At 47.6% G+C, this 21,286-nt stretch overlaps 1 protein-coding gene across 10 annotated transcripts in view; it reads right to left on the bottom strand.

Annotated features, from left to right (window-relative positions):
• Positions 1–21,286, bottom strand: part of DENND2B (DENN domain containing 2B) — a 171,434-nt gene that overhangs the window by 31,255 nt on the left and 118,893 nt on the right. For 9 of the 10 annotated variants that reach the window (XM_086340166.1, XM_086340165.1, XM_086340167.1 and 6 more), the window contains 2 exons: positions 6,835–8,094; positions 2,758–2,894 (listed from right to left, as the gene is read on the bottom strand). In XM_086340166.1, the coding sequence (XP_086196292.1) occupies positions 2,758–2,894; positions 6,835–8,094 (1,397 nt within the window). Of the gene's footprint in view, positions 1–2,757; positions 2,895–3,041; positions 4,622–6,834; positions 8,095–21,286 lie in introns of those variants that run through there. The other variant, XM_086340172.1, reaches the window with a different exon arrangement.

Genomic DNA, 21,286 nt, shown 5'->3' with positions numbered 1-21,286 from the left:
TACCTAGAGCCAGACATCCTGGAGTGCAAACTCAAGTGGGACTTAGGAAGAAGCATCACTACAAACAAAGTTAGTGGTGGTGATGGAATTTCAGTTGAGTTATTTCAAATCCTAAAAGATGATGCTGTGAAAGTGCTGCACTCAATACGCCAGCAAATTTGGAAAACTCAGCAGTGGCCACAGGACTGGAAAAGGTCAGTTTTCATTCCAATCCCAGAGAAAGGCAATGCTAAAGAATGCTCAAACTACTGCACAATTACATTCATCTCACACACTAGCAAAATAATGCTAAAAATTCTCCAAGCCAGGCTTCAACAGTATGTGAACTTCCAGACGTTCAAGCTGGATTTAGAAAAGGCAGAGGAACCAGAGATCAAATTGCCAACATCCATTGGATCATTGAAAAAGTGAAAGAGTTTCAGAAAAACATCTACTTCTGCTTTATTGACTATGCCAAAGCCTCTGACTGCGTGGATCACAACAAACTGTGGAAGATTCTTAAGGAGACGGGAATACAAGACCACCTGACCTGCCTCCTGAGAAATCTACATGCAGCAGTTAGAAGCATCAAGAAGCAACAGTTAGAACTGTACATGGAAAAACAGACTGGTTCCAAATCTGGAAGGGAGTACATGAAGGCTGTAAATCATCACTGTGCTTATTTAACTTATATGCAGAGTACATTATAAGAAATGCTGGGCTGGATGAAGCACAAGCTGGAATCAATGCTGGGAGAAATATCAATAACCTCAGATACGCAGATGACACCACCCTTATGGAGAAAGTGAAGAAGAACTAAAGAGCCTCTTGATGAAAGTGAAAGAAGAGAGTGAAAAAGTTGCCTTAAAACCCAATACTCAGAAAACTAAGATCATGGTATCTAGTCCTATCACTTCATGGCAAATAGATGGGGAAACAATGCAAACAGTGAGAGACTTTATTTTCTTGGGCTCCAAAATCACTGCAGATGGCGATTGCAGCCATGAAATTAAAAGACGCTTGCTCCTTGGAAGAAAAGGTATGACAAACCTAAACAGCCTATTAAAAACCAGAGATGTTACTTTGCTGACAAAGGTCTGTCTAGTCAAAGCTATGGTTTTTCCGGTAGTCATGTACAGATGTGAGAGTTGGACCGTAAAGAAATCTGAGCACTGAAGAACTGATGCTTTTAAACTGTGGTGTTGGAGAAGACTCTTGAGTCCCTTGGACAGCAAGAAGATCCAATCAGTTAATCCTAAAGGAAATCAGTCCTGAATATTCATTGGAAAGACTGACACTGAAGCTGAAACTCCAATACTTTGACCACTTGATGCGAAGAACTGACGCATTGGAAAAGACCCTGATGCTGGGAAAGACTGAAGGTGGGAGGAGAAGGGGACGACAGAAGATGAGATGGTTGGATGGCATCAGCGACTCAACGGACCTAAGTTTGAGTAAGCTCTGGGAGCTGGTGATGGACAAGGAGACCTGGCGTGCTGCAGTCCATGGGGTTGCAGAGATCGGACACAACTGAGCAACTGAAGTGAACTGACTGAGCCTCGACTATTATAATTATTGCTTTTTGTTGACGCTCAGATGCAAGTTTGCCAACACAATATCCTCCCAGTACCTGGAGGACAATTCTCCATGGTATTCTACATTTCCAACCTGAGCAAGAGAAATTAATCATTCTTTTCAAAGATGTTTATAGAGCAAACAGCCTTGGGGGATAGAGTCTCCCTCTAGGACAGAGGCAGATCTGTTTCCTGACCAGAATAATAAGGATTATGTCTGCTTATGGGGCAAAGGTTGAACAGGTTTGCCAGCAGCCCCTTGAAAAGCTTGGGGTTTCCTAAGCTTGAGGTTCCTCGGCTGGACATAATAGACCCACGATGTGTACAGCCTCTACCTGGACCTCCTCCACACTGCCCCGTGGGGCTGCGGAGCAAGGGGAACCTGTGTGAACAGCAAGCTCATGTGGCCCGTTGTGCATGAGTAGTAAAGTCCTCTGTGATCCAAGCTCCTCTGTCTTCTGCCAGTATCTGTGGACCCGAGCAGGCTAGTGCTAACTTGCAAACAGAGTGAAATCTCAGACACTTCACACTTACTTTAAGGGAAGAGTAGGAGAGATACATATTAAGGACCAGGTATCACGCTAGATACTTTGATATATATTTTATCTCATTTAATCCTAACAGTAATCTTGCATATTACTACTATTATTGTTGTTACCATAAAACTATCATCACCATTTCTGTCAAACACCAACATGAATCAGCCATAGGCATACCTATGTCCCCTCCCTCGTGACCTCCCTCCCCCCTCCCCAAGTATTTCGGCCAGTGTCAATTGTATGTTTCCATCATTTGCTAGTTAGTGACTCTTCTTTTTTAAATATAAACTTACTAGGTATTAAGAATTTAAAAAATCATCATTTCATAAGAGAAAAGGTCGCAAAAAAGTTAAAAGTGATTTGCCTAAGGATACACAGCTAAGAAAGGGCACCTACTGGACTCCAGAGACTTTCAAAAATAAAGGGACAGTGTGGTTCCCCCTTTTTGTGGTCCCAGGAGCCCTTTGGGTTCCAATTCATTCAAAGCCAGGCTTTAATCTCTCAGCTGCCCAGTCTTTGGTAAGCCTCTTTCTCTGATGCCCTTTCCTTGAGAAGTTCCAGAAGTCGGGCCACATCTGCCCAGAGAGAATGAAGTGGAGCCGGTCCTGCAGCCATGCTCCTGCAGCACCACAGATGAGCCAGCCCACCGCTCGGCCCCTGCTCACCCACGATATCTTCATAGGCATTCTCTTCTAAAGTGCTTTTGGATCCAAACTTGGGTTGGCTCTCAGTACCGTTCTCAGTGGGAGAAGAGGGGTACAGGGACTGGAGACTGGATGCATCCTCAAACTCAAAGGATTTTCTGTGGATGACAAAGAGTATGAGTCATTCTGGCTGAACCACACCCTTGCTGCCCTGGAAGGGAATGGCCAAGGGCAACAGCCAAGACTGGAGGTCCTCCTCGCTAAACCAGCCACTGAGCAAAGCATCAAGATGGATCCAAACTTACCATCCAAGTGAAGAGATAAATGGTCCAAAAGGCCCCAGCCTGGGTGCCTGCAACTAATACCAGTAGGAAGTCATGTGTCAGACGCTGTGTCTGATGCTCTACACATGTTCGCCCATTCGTCTTCACCTTGCTGCTGCTAGGTATTGTGCCACTTTAAGATGGACTAGCCCATGGAGGAGCCTGGAAGGCTGCAGTCCATGGGGTCGCTGAGGGTCGGACATGACTGAGCGATTTCACTTTCACTTTTCACTTTCATGCATTGGAGAAGGAAATGGCAACTGACTCCAGTGTTCTTGCCTGGAGAATCCCAGGGATGGGGCATCCTGGTGGGCTGCCGTCTATGGGGTCGCACAGAGTCAGACACGACTGAAGTGACTCAGCAGCAGCCTGAGGCTCAAGGAGATAAAGTGACAGAGGTAAGACTCGCACAGGCTGTCAGACGGCAGGGTCTGAGGTTTTGACCTGGGCCTCCAAGCCCTGGAGAATGTAATTTTTGAGAAGCAACTGCCATGACCACAGGAACTGAGTGCCTCGTCTGGTCTAGAGTCTCACACCATGTCTGCATCTGAGCCAAGGCCTCAGGCACCGAGCAGGCAGGAAGGGCTCAACACTGGACGGGTGATGCTCAGGGCTGTTCAGGGGTCACAGAAGCAGCTGGTGGTAGGTGGTTCGTTGAAATGAGAAGGGCCTGAGCCCTCAAGACAAATCACACCACTTCTGAGAGGACCTGGTAAGGCAATTTGCCGCCAGAAGCTATTTCCAAGACCTACCTTACCTTCGGTTAGTGACCTGCACCTTTCCATCCCCCAAATAACCTTCCCCTCTCCTGCATGGTTCCCAAACCACAGCTAGTTAGCTTCTCGGACATGCTGAGCCCATGCTACCCTCTACTCCTCATCTTCACAGGGAGGCCTGGCCCAGCTGCATGCTCTTGCTCTCCAAGGCTGGTCCCTCTCCGGGAGGGAGAAAAGTACAGGCATTGACTGAATCCCTCCCTCTCACCCACTAACACCTTCCTCATCTTTGGGTACCCTTGATCTTTCAGCTGATGCAGTCCTTTCTCTCATGTTTAATAAACAACATCCCAAGGGCCCTGGGGTACAAGTCTAGGACTAAAAGTGTCCTCAGCTGCGTGGTTACTATGCAGCCTTCATCACAGCTGAACACTTCACACTGGCCCTGTCCTCCCTGCCCTCCATGACACAGGCCTCCTAGTTTTCAACTGCTTCTCAAGCTCCTGTGAGGGGTCCCCTTTTCCACTTGCCTTTCCAATGCCACAGTCTGAGAGTTCTGTCTTCAGGGCTCTCTTTCTCGCCCTGCACTTTCTGGGAGCCCCATACTGACAACCATCACCGTATCTACCATTGCTACCATGGTAACTCCCCGATCTCTGTCTCTGGCCCAGACTTCTCAACCAGCTAAATACCCAATGGCTGAGCATAGAGGTTTCTGAAAGCTGGCCTGCAAGCCACTGCTGGTGTGACAGCAAGCCTTCAGCAACGTATACAGTGGAGTCAACATCTCATGCAGGCAGTTCTCAGGTCAGCAAATGACACAAGCCATGTTCAGCCAAATAACCCTTGAAAATCCCTCTGGAAGGTACCATATCGAGGACCAGCACAGGGTCTTTCATGATGATGGATACAGTCAGTTTCTCCTCCAGACTTTTAAAAAGATTTTTCTTTGGTTGAATAATATAAATATATGGCTTGTATATTTTTTAAAATAAAAAGGTATATTAAATACAAGAATTGTACCAGGCACAACAGATTTAAACTTACTATCTCATCCTCAGCCTGTGCTTTTCAAACAGATTCTTTTTTTCCCTTAAGAACAGAGATTTAACTTTGCTGTTAATTCTCATTTGAAGTGACTCCACCATATATGGATGTATGTATATATTATGAATGTAATATGTGGGTGTGTATATGTAAAACCTTCAGGCTGAAGTACTCTCTCCTCTTATCCCCTTTTTCCACTTGGCTATGTACTTCCTGCTCTCCTAAATTTAGCTCAGCAGCTCCCTCTCTGAGGAGGGTTCCCTCACTCCCCAGTTAAGATGCCTCTTCCTCTGGGTTTCAGCAGCACTCTGCCTGCCCATGGATCCAAGTAGGGAGCAAAGCATCTATAATTTATTTGTGCATCTATCTCCTGTACCAGGTTACCAACTCCCTGAATGCAACAGCCACATCTTATGCACTCTTGTGTCCCCCTGACCAGCACGAAGGCTTGGTGCACAGCAGGCTCTAGACAGATTTTTCTAGAAATAGATGACTAAAGACAAAGTTGGGAAGTTCCTCTGGAGAAGGGAATGGCAATCCACTCCAGTATTCTTGCCTGGAGAATTCCAAGGACAGAGAAGCCTGGTGGGCTACAGTCCATGGGGTCACAAAGAGTTGGACACGACTGAGTGACTAACACACACACACACACACAAAGACAAAGCAAACATTTCAGCAGGGTGTTACAGACTTAAAGAGTCAGTGAGCATGCTGAGGTGGGCCAGAACATGGAATTACATTTAGCCAAGGTCTCTTCTAGCTCATGAGTTTGAGCCTTTGTGATGTTTTCCTCTCTGCATATGGCGGGAAAGTTTCTATATGAGTTGGGATATGCTGGGTGGAAGCCTGAAGTATGGTGTCAGGTTGAAGAACCCCCAGAAGTCAAAGAAACCTGAACGCCAACCTGACATTAGGTTAGAAGAGAAAGGCAGTGAGGGGGAGGACAACAGGCCGTGCACAGGAAGCTGGTTCCCAGCCTACTCCTATTCAGAAAACAAGATGCCTATCAACCTGCACCTACTCGAGCTGCTCCGGCTCCCAAGTCACTACAATTGTGGAGATGATCTGGGCAGTCCAGTGTCAGGAATGCTGAGATGGACCAGGAAGTCAATGTGAGAACAGGTCCTTCTGGACATGGCCATGAAGTAGGTGAAATGTTCTCTCTGTTTCCCATCAGTCTCCCCTTTTAGGATCCAGAGATCCCCTCTTCATATAAGCCCAGGGTTCCTATATACCCAGGCAGTCCTCAGGAAAGAGCAAATCATGTTAAACGTGTCAACCCTACTGCATTAATGGTAACATGCAGTATTTAGATAATGTTTCAGCCAAGGAAATAAATCTCTAGCTGGCATTTCAGGTAGTTAGGAGGCTAAGATTGTACTAGTCCTCAAGGGACTGCCCCATCGATCTAAAAGTAAGATGGCCCTACCATTCTCACTCGGCTCAGCTGGTAAAGAATCCGCCTGCAACACGGGAAACCTGGGTTTGATCCCTGGGTTGGGAAAATCCCCTGGAGGAGGCTACCCACTCCAGTATTCTGGCCTGGAGAATTCCATGGATTGTATAGTCCATACAGTCCATGGGGTCACAAAGATTTGGACACGACTGAGCAACTCTCACTTTCACCCTTGCCATAGAAGAAGTTCCAGTAGGGCTCCACTCCAAAGGCCAAACCAGCCAACATCTTCAGGACACAACATTTGGAATGTCATGTCACCCTTCCACTCGCTTTTAAGCAGGGCTTCCCAGGTGGCACTAGTGGTAAAGAACCTGCCTGCCAATACAGGAGACCTAAGAGACATGCATTCGATCCCTGGGTTAGGAAGATCCCCTGCAAGAGCAGAAGAACCATCAACCTTTTTCGCCTAGCTCATGTTTCACCTAACATCATCTGCTGCTCCAGAATTTACAGAGTACTAACTGTGACCCGCAACCATAGTCTGCTCCTGCATCCTCCATTGAAAACAAAGCCGCTGTGCCCAGCTCTGCGTCACTGGAGGGGCATTCGTTACCTGTTCTGGGACTTGCGGTGACCTCGTGTGTCCTTCTTGGGTCTCCGGGTGACGGGTGGGGCTGGGGTAGAGGGCAGGGGGGGTGGAGCAGCAGGTGTGGGTGGAGGAGGTAGACCATTGCTTGGCTTACTCTTGGGGTTCTTGTCAGCCTCATATTCAAAGGTGCGCTTGGGTTTGGGGACAGGGTTCACAGCGGGATCAGGGGAGCTCTTCGGCGGCAGCAGCTGGGAGGTCGGGCTATTTCCAGGGGTCCCTGGCTTAGCGGGGCCACTGCCTTCCCTCTCCGGGGGTGGGCCCGCCTCCCCCCCAACTCCAGCCGCTCCTCCTGCCCGGCTGTCAGTGCTCACACTCGCGTTCCCTGTGGGTTCCTCCAAGGGGCCCAAGGTCCCAGTCTTCCATCTCCCTCGGTCTACGCTGTAGCAGCTGCTGGGGAGCTGGGGGAGCCCCCGGCCTGGCTGCTCCTTCAGGGCCTGTTCAATTTTCTGGATCCGACTCAGCACCGCTGAGCTCTCCTTCCTGCTGCTGTGCCCCCTGAGTAAGGCACTGGGCTCACTCCGGCCTGGCCGTTTCTCCAGCCGGTAGAAAGAGTCCCGCACAGGGAGCGCCTCTCCCTCCTCCTCGGTCTCAGGGTAGGAACACTCAGAGAAGGTCCTGCTCATCCTCCGGAGGCCCCTGAAGTCGAAGGTCTTGTCCGAGCTGCAGGGGGACGGCACCACGCTGGGGCAGCCCACGCTGGGGCAGCCCTCACTGGCCGCCCACTCACCCCCAGAGCCCTCCCGCTTCTCTCCACACACGCTCATCCTGGGCGAAGCCTCTCGGCGACCCTCCCATGCTGAAATCTTCTCCCGGATGCCCAGGCTGTGGGCACGGGGGCCAGTGCGGTTCAGAAAGACACTCCGGGGGCCCACTGCTGACCCCAGGGACGGAGTGCTCTGGGCGAGCGGCGGGGAGGCAACGATGCCCTCTACATTTTGGGCTGCCCCCCGGATGTTCTCCTTCTGGTCCTCTCTCTTGCACACGACAGGGCTTCTGTCCAGATAACCGAAGCTGGTGGCCTTGAGGGGACAGACGGGTGGTGAGGTGTTGGGGGAGGGGGCTTGAGGATGCTGGGGTGAAGGCTCACGGTGATGCCAGTCCTTGAGGAGCAGCCGGGAACCGGAGCGGCTTGGGTACCTGCAGGCTGACGTCTCACTGTCACTGAGCGGGTAGATGGGACTCCTCGGTGGGGAGAGAACCGGAGGTGGAGAGACTGACTGAGACCTAGGAGAAAAAAAGAAAAAGAGAAATGGCAGTGTGTGGACTGAGAACACTGTTTTATTCTTAAAGAGCTCAGCTCACCCCTTTCCTACAGGACTCTCAAGCTCAAAGTACTATATGCAATAATGTACCTTCCAAAGCTGTCCTCAGGAAGAAACATCTTATCCAGAGTGGGCTACACTCAATGGGTCTCTCTGCCCAGTTCATACCCAGAGGCCCTGGGTACCGTCTGCCATAGAAGCCAGGTCTATGACAGGCCAGAGCATCCCCAAAGTCCACCTCGGCCAATCAGAGAACAGTAAGACCAGAAGTGTGCTGCTAAATGTTTAATAATCAGCTCCTTGCAGGGAGAAAGCATAGATTTGTCACACCTGCCAACTTCCACAATATAAATATTCCTACTATGGCTGAGTTCAGATGACCCATGTGACCTCACTAGATGTGGAGTTGGGAAGAAACACTCATGATCAACTCTCATGAGCTGCTACAAAGCATCTCCAGCACCCACTTCCTAAAGTGGTCCCAAATATGCACTTGACCCCTCTGATCTATTTCCTTGACAAGCCCCATCTCCCCTCAGGCTTCTGCTACCAGACACAAGACACTCCACCTCAGCTTGGGTCTTGATCAGAACTCAGATCCCTGAAGGTCTCAAAAGGATCAGAGGTGTGCATGTGTTAGTCGCTTAGTCATGTTGGACTCTTTGCAACCCCTGGACTATAGCCCACCAGGCTTCTCTGTCCTTGGGATTCTCCAGGCAAGAATACTTGAGTGGATTGCCATTTCCTTCTCCAGGGGATCTTCCCAACCCAGGGATTGAACCCTGGTCTCCGGCATTGCAGGCAGATTCTTTACCATTTGAGCTACAGGGAAGTCCCCCAAAAGGATCAGAAGGGCCCTTCAAGAAAGAATCCTTTCCACTGTCTCAAAGGAGGCTAATGGGGAAAGAAGACCAGCTCCTTCACAGCTCTAGCCCCCAGCAGTGGTATCACATCAAACAAGCCACCTCCTAGCTCCAGATCAACACACAGATCTTAGCAAATATTGGCAACAGTTCTAATAAGTGTTTTTACATTGTTGTTGTTCAGTCACCAAGATGTGTCCAACTCTTTGTGACCCCATGGAATGCAGCACACCAGACTTTGCTGTCTTTCACTATCTCCCAGAGCTTGCTCAAACTCATGTCCATTGAATAGGTGATGTCATCCAACCATCTCATTCTCTGTCGCCCCCTTCTCCTCCTGCCCTCAATCTTTCCCAGCATCAAGGTCTTTTCCAATGACTCGGCTCTTCACATCAGGTGGCCAAAGTATTGGAACTTCAGTTTCAGCATCAGTGCTTCCAAAGAATATTCAGTGTTGACTTTCTTTAGGATAGGTCTTAACATATATTTATTCATTCAATCTTCACAAAACTCTGTCATATTATTATACATTATTATTTTCTTCATTTTGCAAATGAAAAACACTGAGGCATACAAAGGTTAAACATCTCATTCAAGGTCTCAGCTGGTACGTGAAGCCATGACTACACTATGTTGCTGCTCTAAAGACGAGGCAGTGGCCTCCACCATCCTTATGAACTGCCCGGGTCCCTAGACATAGATCAGCAGAGACCCCTACAGCTCTGAGCACAGTCCTGTCTCCAGTGTAGTGTTTGTAAGTATCAGGGGACCTCTTGGTCTTCCTTATGAGACCATGATTTCTTCCAGGTGGAGGGACATCTACTCGGTATCTAGGTGCACCATGAACAATGAACAAATAAAGACAAGAAAAGGTACAGGTGAGCTGACTGAAGAGAACCATGGGCATACTTCCTCATTGGCATTCTTTTTTAGTTGTCTACTAGGGCAATCACTGTCAACTTTCAGAAATGTTCCCAGACTGCTTTAGTTCAAAGACAGGAGGGCTTCGCCAACACTGCATGCTCCCAAGGCCCACCTGACTCTAATCCCCAGGCCTTCAGAGTGGGGCGGTCCAGACTCACAGGCTCCAGAGCACCATGCCATCTGGGGAATGCAGCCAGCTGCCCCTGAGCCAGGCTGCTGTCGCTGCTCGATCACACACAGAAAACTGCAGCTCGGGTGAGTCAGGGATTGGCCAACAATTCCCTGTTGGGTCATAGCCTTTGGCTGCCCCCAGTCAACAGGAAACTTCAACATGCTTAAGTTGTTTTTAAAAGGGCAAGTCAAACAACAGCCATCCCACGTGTACATGGGCACAGATGAGAGAAATCCGGTGCCCAGCCAAGCTGATGACCAAAGAGACTGCTCAGCAAGGAGGTGTGAAACGAGTACTCCCCAGGGCGGGCAGGGCTAGGGCAACATGCCAAGCTGGAGCCTGGGGAGAGCCCGACCTACTCACAATCAAGAAAGGCCCAGGTCCCTCACTTCTTTCACAGAACCACAGATCCAAAAGGTCAAAGTCCAGCCCTGTAAGGCAACAAGCGTCTGGGCTACACAAAGGACTCAATGTCTCAGTTACTCTCCACTGGAGGCGAGAGAAGATGCCTTTAACAGAAGATGACTTTGTCATGTGTTTATTCATTCAGTAATAATTAGTGAGCACCTACTTCATGCCAGGCCCTGCTCTAGGCACTAGCTATCAGAATAAACAAGAGACAAAAATTCATGTCCTCATGAAGTTTGAATCCTAGTCAGTGGTGGCCAGTATTTAATGAGACCCAGAATCTTTCAGGAAGCCCTTTCAAACTATATATACCTCATCTCTCTGGATATTTTGATAAATGCTCCCCTACGAAGTAGCTCCTCAACCTTCAAGGTGAGAATTCATCAGTCCATGAAGCCACTGGGGAATAGGGGCCATGGCTCCCACAGGGGGGCAGAAAAACAGCGAGAACCTCTGGTCTGTTAAGATCCCAGCCTGCTCCTGATGCTTTCAGAAAGGATGACTCTGTAAGTTCCCTCAGCAGTTCGAACATGAAGGCAATCCCACAAGTTAAGAAATTCTCTCAGTGCCTAGTTTTAACTGAGGCTTAGTTTTTCTCTCCTAGTGAAGGATAAAACAGAGAAGAGACAGGCCCTTCCTTTAAAGGTCCTGGTCTTCGGATCTTGGCTCCTCTGGGGCCCAGAGCCACAAGTGCTCCTCGCCCAGACCTACACACAGGCCAAGCCAATGTGCTCTGGCAACTCGGGGTCAAAAGGAGGCCTGACTCCGTTGACCTGGAGTTCAGGCACCTCCAGGTTCATCACAGAGCAGCAGCGTTCACTCATATCACGTCATCGATAAGGCCCCGCCCCTCATGGGCTCCAATGTTCACCAGAGGGTAGAACTCACTGCATTTCTCTGCACGTTTCCGATTCTACCTGGTATCAGGAATGTGACCATGGACAAAGCCACACAGGCTCTATAAGCTGCCAGTATCAGTTCCTCAAAATGTCGTTCTAACTACATCAGACTTGTTGTAATGGGCACATGTGACTATGGATATGAAATGATGCTGAACATTGTAACTCATTATGACAGTTTATTATTAGTAAGCTTTTCAGCAGGTTATCTAGGCTGGTTGTTCTCAGTAGAGGGTAAGAACATCACAGTAGTAGCATTTAAGTTCCAGCACAGCCACTAACAACTTACATGACTGCCACAGATAACTTTCTCTAAGCCTCAGTTTCCATATCTCTGGCAGAAAACAACAAAATTCTGTAAAGCAATTATCCTTCAATTAAAAAATTAGTATTTCTTTTTAGAAAGGAAAATGACCAGAAGCGGATCACACAAAATAAATAAATAAATAAAATGGAGGTTAAAAGAACATACATCTCAGCGGACTGCTGTAAGGAATAGAGACAATACGTGTCAAGGGTCAAGCTCAGTCGCTAACACACAGCACTCAATCTTAGCTTAATAATAACTAACATCAACAAGGAGCTGCCTATTCAGAATAATCACTTGATAAACTTACTGTAGCCCACCAGGCTCCTCTGCTCATGGGATTCTCCAGGCAAGAATTCTGGAGTAGGTTGCCATGCCCTTCTCCAGGGGATCTTCCCAACCTAGGGATCGAACCCGGGTCTCCTGCACTGCAGGCACATTCTTTACTGTCTGAGCCAAGAGTCAGACATGACTTAGTGACACACACACACACACACACACACACACACACACACACATATATATATATCAGGGAAGCCTGGGAAGGGAAGGGAGTAAATTAAATACAGTCATAAATTCTTTGCAGCTCACGCTATCAAAAGGTAGAGTCTATTCTTCTGCCCCTTGATTCTAGGCTGACCCTGTGATTTGCTTTGATGAACAGAATATGGTAGAAAATAAACGGTCTCAGTTTCAAATTTGAGGCCTCAAGAAGCCTTGATGTTTCCAACTTCACACACTTGGGGTTCTGCCCTGAGACTGTCACATAAGAAAAACCAGTCTGGTGTTTCAGAGGAGGCCATGCACAGTGTCACTGTGGCCCCCCAACCACCACATGGGCCTGACACATGGTGAGGTCATCTTGGAGCCAATGAACCAGCTACATGAGCAAGCCTGGGGGAAGCCAGTAGAGGAACTACTCAGTGAATGCACAAGAAATGTGAGAAATCATTGATTGTTCTAGGCCCCTAAGTCTTAGGGTGATTTGCTACAACAAAATAGCAAAGTGATGTGGTGGGAAAGGCTGGGCTTGTGTGTAGGTGGCCCCCCATCCCCACCCCAGTGCAGGACCACCGTCCTGGGCCTCCCATCCCTATGCCTCTCTCCTGCACTTCCCTAGAGACCAGCTGCCAAGGGCTGCGTGTTCAGACTGCACCTCTCTCTCCCTTTCTCTCACTGCTCAAGGCTCTGGCACTCTTCTGGGGGTCTCCCCCAAGCATTCCCTGGAAACGAAGCTAGCTCTGCAGTCCCAAGAATCAGCTTCCATCAGTGTTTGCTCCCCAGTTGAGGAGGCTTGGGAGAATCTTCACCTAGAGCACAGGACGGATGTGTGTGTCCTTGTGACAATGAGTGCACACAACAGGTGGCAGCTCCGAGGCACAGATGGGAGAGTGTGCTCACTCTGGTCCTCAGTTTCATGCTCCAGTTGTTTCCCAATTCCTCACACTGAGGTTGGAAGTGAAAGCCACTCTCCCCTTGTTGCACAAGGAAAGACTACGGTCAAAAGAATGACAGTCCCAGGACCCAGGCTGCCTTAGGAAGCCAAGCACCTGAGAAAAGCCTCTTCTGGGGTCTGGTCTCTCGTTCTGCCATCGACAGGTTCCAGCTTCATGTCTCCAGGGCTCCCAGGGCAGCTCATGGCCAACCTTCCCTGAACCCTGAGCAAGCGGACAAAGGAAGCCACCTAGTTGCCAGATCACAGTGTGCAAACCGTATCAAGCTTGAGACATGCCTCAGCTCTTCATCCATTCAACCAGCATGTACGGAGCACCCACTACACACCGGGTACTGTTTTAGGCATCAAGGATCAGTAGAGACTAAAACTAGACAGTCTCTCTCTACAGGTTATAGTCTGGTAGAGGGAGACAGTATGGCTTTATTTGTCTTGAGTGAATAGACAATAAACAAACCCATGCTGTGAGAGGGTTGTGGGGCCAGTGAAGGAGAATAAGGCAGGGTGAAGGGGCAGAGCTTAACAGTGGAGGAGATCAGGGGAGGCCCCTCTGCCAGGGACCACGAGAACAGAACCTTAAGGAAGTAAGCAATGTGTTTATCCAGGGGAGGAATGTTCCAGGCAAGAGGAGCAGGAGGGCAGAGGCTTGGGGCAACTGCATACTTACTGTATTCTGGGGGCAACCAAGGGGCCAGCGTGGCCAGAGTTGAGTGTGAAGAAGAGGAGTGGGCTGGAGATCAGTCAGAGGCACCAGAGAAGCCCACAGACCAATAGGAAGGCTGGGGCTTTACTCTGAGAAAGGAAGCTCTCGAAGGAGTGTGAGCTGAAGAATGACATGCTCTGATCATATCAGAAAATGAAGTGTAGGGAGGCAAGGCGGCCACAGTGAAATCATGTAAAGGCCACTGGAACAATCCACGCAAGAAGCTACTGTGGCCTGAACTGGAACGACAGCATGACAGATGGATTTTTCTCCAGGGCTAGGACAATCAGATTTGCTGACAGAGTGGATAAGAGGTAAGAGAGACAAAGGAAAGTCAAGGATGAATCACAGTTCTGGGCCTGAGAACCTGTTAGAAAGCAGTTGGGGTTATAAATTTCCATTTGGGATTTGTCAGTGGTATACAGATATCATTTTAAAACCTCATGGATAGATAAGAAGAGGAACTAAAGAGCCTCTTGATGAAGGTGAAAGAGGAGAGTGAAAAAGCTGGCTTAAAACTCAACATTCAGAAAAAGAAGATCATGGCATCTGGTCCCATCACCTCATGGCAAATAGATGGGGAAACAATGGAAACAATGACAGACTATTTTCTTGGGCTCCAAAACCACTGCAGATGGTGACTGCAGCCATGAAATTAAAAGAAACTTTCTCTTTGGAAGAAAAGCTATGACAAACCTAGACAGCATATTAAAAAGCAGAGACATTACTTTGCTGACAAAAGTCTGCTAGTCAAAGCTATGGTTTTTCCAGTAGTCACGTATGGATGTGAGAGTTGGACTATAAAGAAAGCTGAGTGCTGAAGAATTGATGTTTTTGAACTGTGGTGTTGGAGAAAACTCTTGAGAGTCCCTTGGACAGAGAGGAGATCCAACCAGTCAATCCTAAAGGAAATCAGTACTGAATATACACTAGAAGGACTGATGCTGAAGCTGAAGCTCCAATACTTTGACCACCTGATGCGAAGAACCGACTCATTGGAAAAGACCCTGACGCTGGGAAAGATTGAAGGCGGGAGGAGAAGGGGAGGACAGAGAATGAGATGGTTGAATGGCATCACCAACTCAATGGACATGAGTTTGAGTAAGCTCCGGGAGTTGGTGATGGACAGGGAAGCCTAGTGTGCTGCCACCCTTGGGGTCACAGAGACGGATACAACTGAGCGTCTGAACTGAACTGAGCGACTGAACTAAACTAAGCAACTGAACTGACTGACATGACTAGATGAACCATCTAGGGAGTCAGTGTACCTAGGGAAGTCCAAGGGTTGAACCCTGGGGTTCAGGTAGCTCAGGTAGAGGAGGAACAACTAGCAAAGGAAAACTGGGAAGAGCATGTAGTGAGGAAGGAAGGAAACCTCGAGAAGTGATATCCTGAGACCTTTGAGAAACAAGGAGTGATCAGTTGAGCCAAATCTGCTAACAACTAAGCAAGGAAAAGACTGCAGAGTGACCCCTAGATTTAGGTAGTTACTGTAACCTTGAGAAGAGAGATTCCCGTGGAGTTGTAGGAAGGGAAGCCTGACTGGAAGGAATTTAAGAAATTAAAGAGAGGGAATGGAGACAAGGAGCTCAGACAACTCTTTCAAAGGTTTCCCTAAAGGAGGAACAGGAAATGAGGTGGTAACTGGAGGGGAATATTGGGTACAGAGTGCATGTTTGTATGACAACCAGAATAATCCAGTGGAGAGTGAAACGCCGTTCAAGTAGGACAAGTGCAGGCAGTGAGAACAGTGAGCAGTGAGCGGGCATGAAGGGCTAGGGACCTCACGCCTATCTACGGGGTGGGGGGCTGAGACTGAAGAACCCCACTTGGTCTCATTCCCAGGCACCCAGACGTGAGTGTCTTCTCACACAATCTGATTCCTAGGCTGCTTTCTGCTTCCTTCACCCTGGCTTTCACTCCTGTCAGTTCAGTTCAGTTCAGTTCAGTCTCTCAGTCGTGTCTGACTCTTAGCAACCCCATGAATCGCAGCATGCCAGGCCTCCCTGTCCATCACTAAATCCCGGAGTTCACTCAGACTCACATCCATCGAGTCAGTGATGCCATCCAGCCATCTCATCCTCTGTCGTCCCCTTCTCCTCCTGCCTCCAATCCCTCCCAGCATCAGAGTCTTTTCCAATGAGTCAACTCTTCGCATGAGGTGGCCAAAGTACTGGAGTTTCAGCTTTAGCATCATTCCTTCCAAAGAAATCCCAGGGCTGATCTCCTTCAGAATGGACTGGTTGGATCTCCTTGTAGTCCAAGGGACTCTCAAGAGTCTTCTCCAACACCACAGTTCAAAAGCATCAATTCTTCGGCACTCAGCCTTCTTCACAGTCCAACTCTCACATCCATACATGACCACAGGAAAAACCATAGCCTTGACTAGACGGACCTTTGTTGGTAAAGTAATGTCTCTGCTTTTGAATATGCTATCTAGGTTGGTCATAATTTTCCTTCCAAGGAGTAAGCATCTTTTAATTTCATGGCTGCAGTCATCATCTGCAGTGATTTTGGAGCCCAGAAAAATGAAGTCTAACACTGTTTCCACTGTTTCCCCATCTATTTGCCATGAAGTGATGGGACCGGATGCCATGAACTTCGTTTTCTGAATGTTGAGCTTTAAGTCAACTCTTTCACTCTCCTCTTTCATTTTCATCAAGAGACTTTTTAGTTCCTCTTCACTTTCTGCCATAAGAGTGGTGTCATCTGCATATCTGAGGTTATTGATATTTCTCCTGGCAATCTTGATTCCAGCTTGTGTTTCTTCCAGTCCAGCGTTTCTCACGATGTACTCTGCATATAAGTTAAATAAGCAGGGTGACGATATACAGCCTTGACGTACTCCTTTTCCTATTTGGAATCAGTCTGTTGTTCCATGTCCAGTTCTAACTGTTGCTTCCTGACCTGCATACAGATTTCTCAAGAGGCAGGTCAGGTGGTCTGGTATTCCCATCTCTTTCAGAATCTTCCACAGTTTATTGTGATCCACATAGTCACAGGCTTCGGCATAGTCAATACAGCAGAAATAGATGTTTTTCTGGAACTCTCTTGCTTTTCCTATGATCCAGCGGATGTTGGCAATTTGATCTCTAGTTCCTCTGCCTTTTCTAAAACCAGCTTGAACATTAGGAAGTTCACAGTTCACATATTGCTGAAGCCTGGCTTGGAGAATTTTGAGCATTACTTTACTATCATGTGAGATGAGTGCAATTGTGCGGTAGTTTGAGCATTCTTTGGCATTGCCTTTCTTTGGGATTGGAACGAAAACTGACCTTTTCCAGTCCTGTGGCCACTGCTGAGTTTTCCAAATTTGCTGGCATATTGAGTGCAGCACTTTCACAGCATCATCTTTCAGGATTTGAAAGAGCTCAACTGGAATTCCATCACCTCCACTAGCTTTGTTCATAGTGATGCTTTCTAAGGCCCACTTGACTTCACATTCCAGAATGTCTGGCTCTAGGTCAGTGATCACACCTTTGTGATTATCTGGGTTGTGAAGATCTTTTTTGTACAGTTCTTCTGTGTATTCTTGCCACCTCTTCTTAACATCTTCTGCTTCTGTTAGGTTCATACCATTTCTGTCCTTTATCGAGCCCATCTTTGCATGAAATGTTCCCTTGGTATCTCTAATTTTCTTGAAGAGATCTCTAGTCTTTCCCATTCTGTTGTTTTCCTCTATTTCTTTGCATTGATCGCTGAGGAAGGCTTTCTTATCTCTTCTTGCTATTCTTTGGAACTCTGCATTCAGATGCTTATATCTTTCCTTTTCTCCTTTGCTTTTTGCTTCTCTTCTTTTCACAGCTATTTGTAAGGCCTCCCCAGACAGCCATTTTGCTTTTTTGCATTTCTTTTCCATGGGGATGGTCTTGATCCCTGTCTCCTGTACTATGTCACGAACCTCATTCCATAGTTAATCAGTTGAAACTCCTGTATATATAGCTGACTCCGGTATATATTCCCAATTCATTCCTCAGAGGGAAGACAAGGTCAGATCTGTTCTTTCTCCCCTCTCCCTGAAGCATCTGATCCAGCTCCCTCCCCAGACTCAACGATGTACTGGATACCTAAGACCTCAGATCTTCCCTCCCCATGTCATCCCCACTGCTACCTGCTGGCACCTTGATTCAGATCTTACCTTTCACTGAGACTGTTAAAATAAGCTCTCAACTTCCGTCTCTGCCTTTGGTCTTAACTCAGTTCCAAGGCCATCTTCTTGCCTCCTGACATCTTTCTAAACTACAAAATTCATCATGCTTCTAACTCCCCATTATCTAAGGAATGAAAAGCAAATTCATGGGCATGGATCACAGGGACCTCGTGATCTGGTCCTCATGTGTCCTCTATCATCTCATACTGTCTTTTCCTCCAAACAAATCTGCATCTCACACTTAGCCACATCAAACTCCTTGCTTTTCACAACTCTAGGCCTTCACACATTCTGTCTCCTTTGCTGCAGTGCTGGCTTGTCCACTTACACATCTCTGTGGCTCCTCCGTGGTATCTCTCTTGACACTACCCCCCTCACCCAGGTGGCGATGTGAGATTTGATGCCTCCACTGTGCCTGGAAAAAGTCTGTCTTGGGACTTTGTAACATTTTATTGGACTGTACGGTTTCATCACCTGCCTCCCTCACTAAACTATGTACCAGTGAAGCTACTTGAAGGTGGTGACAGTGTCTTGTTAACCCCAATATCCCTAGCTCTTTGCATGGCATCTAGAATTTAGTAGGAATTAACACATCTGTTCCCAACCCAGGGGTCGAACCAAGGTCTCCTGCATTGCAGGTGGATTCTTTTCCAGCTGAGCCATCAGGGAAGCCTAGGAATACTGAAGTGGATAGCCTATCCCTTCTCCAGCAGATCTTCCCAACCCAGGAATTGAACCAGGGTCTTCTGTATTGCAGTAGGATTCTTTACCGGCTGAGCTACCAGGGAAGCTCAATTCATTTAAAAACCAAAGTTGTTTGTGTTTTCTCCTGTTTTTTATTTCAGCGTGCTTAGAAACTCTTGTTATACTATGTGTCAGATAGTCTTGTTTGTCTAATAATTGTTTTTATTTATTGAGCTTGTATATACTAGGTACTAGTAAGTAATTTTGGAGAAGGCAATGGCACCCCACTCCAGTACTCTTGCCTGAAAAATCCCATGGACAGAGGAGCCTGATAGGCTGCAGTCGATGGGGTCGCTAAGAGGCAGACAGGACTGAGCGACTTCACTTTCACTTTTCACTTTCATGCATTGGAGAAGGAAATGGCAACCCACTCCAGTGTTCTTGCCTGGAGAATCCCAGGGACAGGGGAGCCTGGTGGGCTGCCATCTATGGGGTCGCACAGAATCGGACATGACTGAAGCGACTTAGCAGCAGCAGCAGCAGAATGACTAAATGAACGAATAAAAAAAATGATTAAAACCTAGGTCTCATTATGACTCCCCAGGGTATTGTTCACAAATTTCCTCACCTCCCTCTTTGAGCCACATGACCCAAAGAACAACACAGAAATGTACAGAATGCAGCCCAGCACGGCTGTCAGTCCCCAAAGCCTTCTCCCGCAAGGCAAAAATCGTACCCTAGGCCAAGAGTCTAGAGACCTGAGATTTGCTCTTGTCCTGGTTCCCTCACTTTCTGGATGTGCTTATGACAAAGTCACTTAAATTCTCTGAGCCTCGGGCTCTTCGTCTATAACACAGTGGGAAACACTTGTTCTGAGTATCCTCACATACTAGCTGTGTGACTAAGATGATGTAAACTTTAAAAGTGTTTGAACACCAAAAACAGTTCCATGAAGACAGAAGAAATATAAAAGAGAAGTAAATACAAAACAGCTAAAGGACACTTAAGACTCTGATCTTATCACCGCTTGCGCTTTACGCTAACATCTTGGAGCCCATTCCCAGGAAAGCAGACACGGTGAAACTGTGCCCTGGTGCCCCTGCTTCACCCACAGGCAGCCAGCTCTGCTGCTCAGCACAGACGTGGACACCACACTGTGGCACATGACTGGCCAAAACCAACATGACGAGAGAGGGAGGAAGATAAACAGATACAAGGAAAGAGAAGAAAGGGGGAGATGCAAAGGAAATTTAACAGAGGAACATAAGCACGCGCACACACACGCAAATGTGTAAGACCAGTGAGTAGGACAGAAAGGGCATCAACTAGGTAGAGAATAAGAAACAAACTTAAAGAGAAAGCAGTGTGTATGTGTGTACACGGACACACATGCACACACAGAAAGTGAGAGTTAAAAAGTGCAAAACACAAGCCCTTCCCTCTGGCGCTGTTTCACAAGAATATGACCCAGCCCTTGGGCTAGTGACCTGGGCCATTCTCCAGTAACATAGCAGGAAGCATTCATGATAAGGGACACAGTATATATTGTCAAGGTCACCCAGGGACTTTTTGGGAGGGAAGGTTGTCTTTAGCCTTTGACGATAAGACTGTTCTCAATTCAGCATGCTCTGGCCACAGAGCTCCTGAAGTATTAGTATCAGGAAGAGGACCAACTTGGGGCCAGTTGGAGAAGGTTCCTGGAGTCCAGGAAATAGCCTCAGAGGCACTGAGATGTGCTGTGGGTACGAGGACATGGTAAAGAGACTGTTGATGAAAGTGAAGGAGGAGAGTGAAAAAGCTGGCTTAAAGCTCAACATTCAGAAAACTAAGATCATGGCATCCGGTCCCATCACTTCATGGCAAATAGATAGGGAAACAGTGGACACAGTGTCAGACTTTATTTTTCTGGGCTCCAAAATCACTGCAGATGGTGACTACAGCCATGAAATTAAAAGACACTTATTCCTTGGAAGGAAAGTTATGACCAACCTAGACAGCATATTAAAAAGCAGAGACATTACTTTGCCAACAAAGATCTGCCTACTCAAGGCTATGGTTTTTCCAGTGGTCATGTATGTATGTGAGAGTTGGACTATAAAGAAAGCTGAACACTGCAGAATTGATGCTTTTGAACTGTGGTGTTGGAGAAGACTCTTGAGAGTCCTTTGGACTGCAAGGAGATCCAACCAGCCCAACTATCAGTCTTGAGAGTTCACTGGAAGGACTGATGTTGAAGTTGAAACTCTAATACTTTGGCCACCTGATGTGAAGAAATGACTCATTTGAAAAGACCCTGATGTTGGGAAAGATTGAAGTTGCAAGGAGAAGGGGATGACAGAGGATGAGATGGTTGGATGGCATCACAGACTCAATGGACATGAGTCTGAGTAAACTCCAGGAGTTGGTGATGAACAGGGAGTCCTGGCGTGCTGCAGTCCATGGACAAACAGTCGGACATGACTGAGCAACTGAACTGAACTGAACCATGACGTGACCCTGTCTGCAGGTGAAGGTTACTCAGGGCCCAGCTTCCACTATGCCTAGTCCCTACTAAGCAGGTGTCTAACCTGCTCCCAAATGAAAGTGCCTTG

This window comes from Bos grunniens, chromosome 15, assembly GCF_055505025.1.
Source record: "Bos grunniens cultivar Pamir isolate PY7600 chromosome 15, Bosgru_T2T1.0, whole genome shotgun sequence".
NCBI lineage: Eukaryota > Metazoa > Chordata > Mammalia > Artiodactyla > Bovidae > Bos > Bos grunniens.
This window is presented reverse-complemented; position numbering and strand designations above follow the sequence as displayed.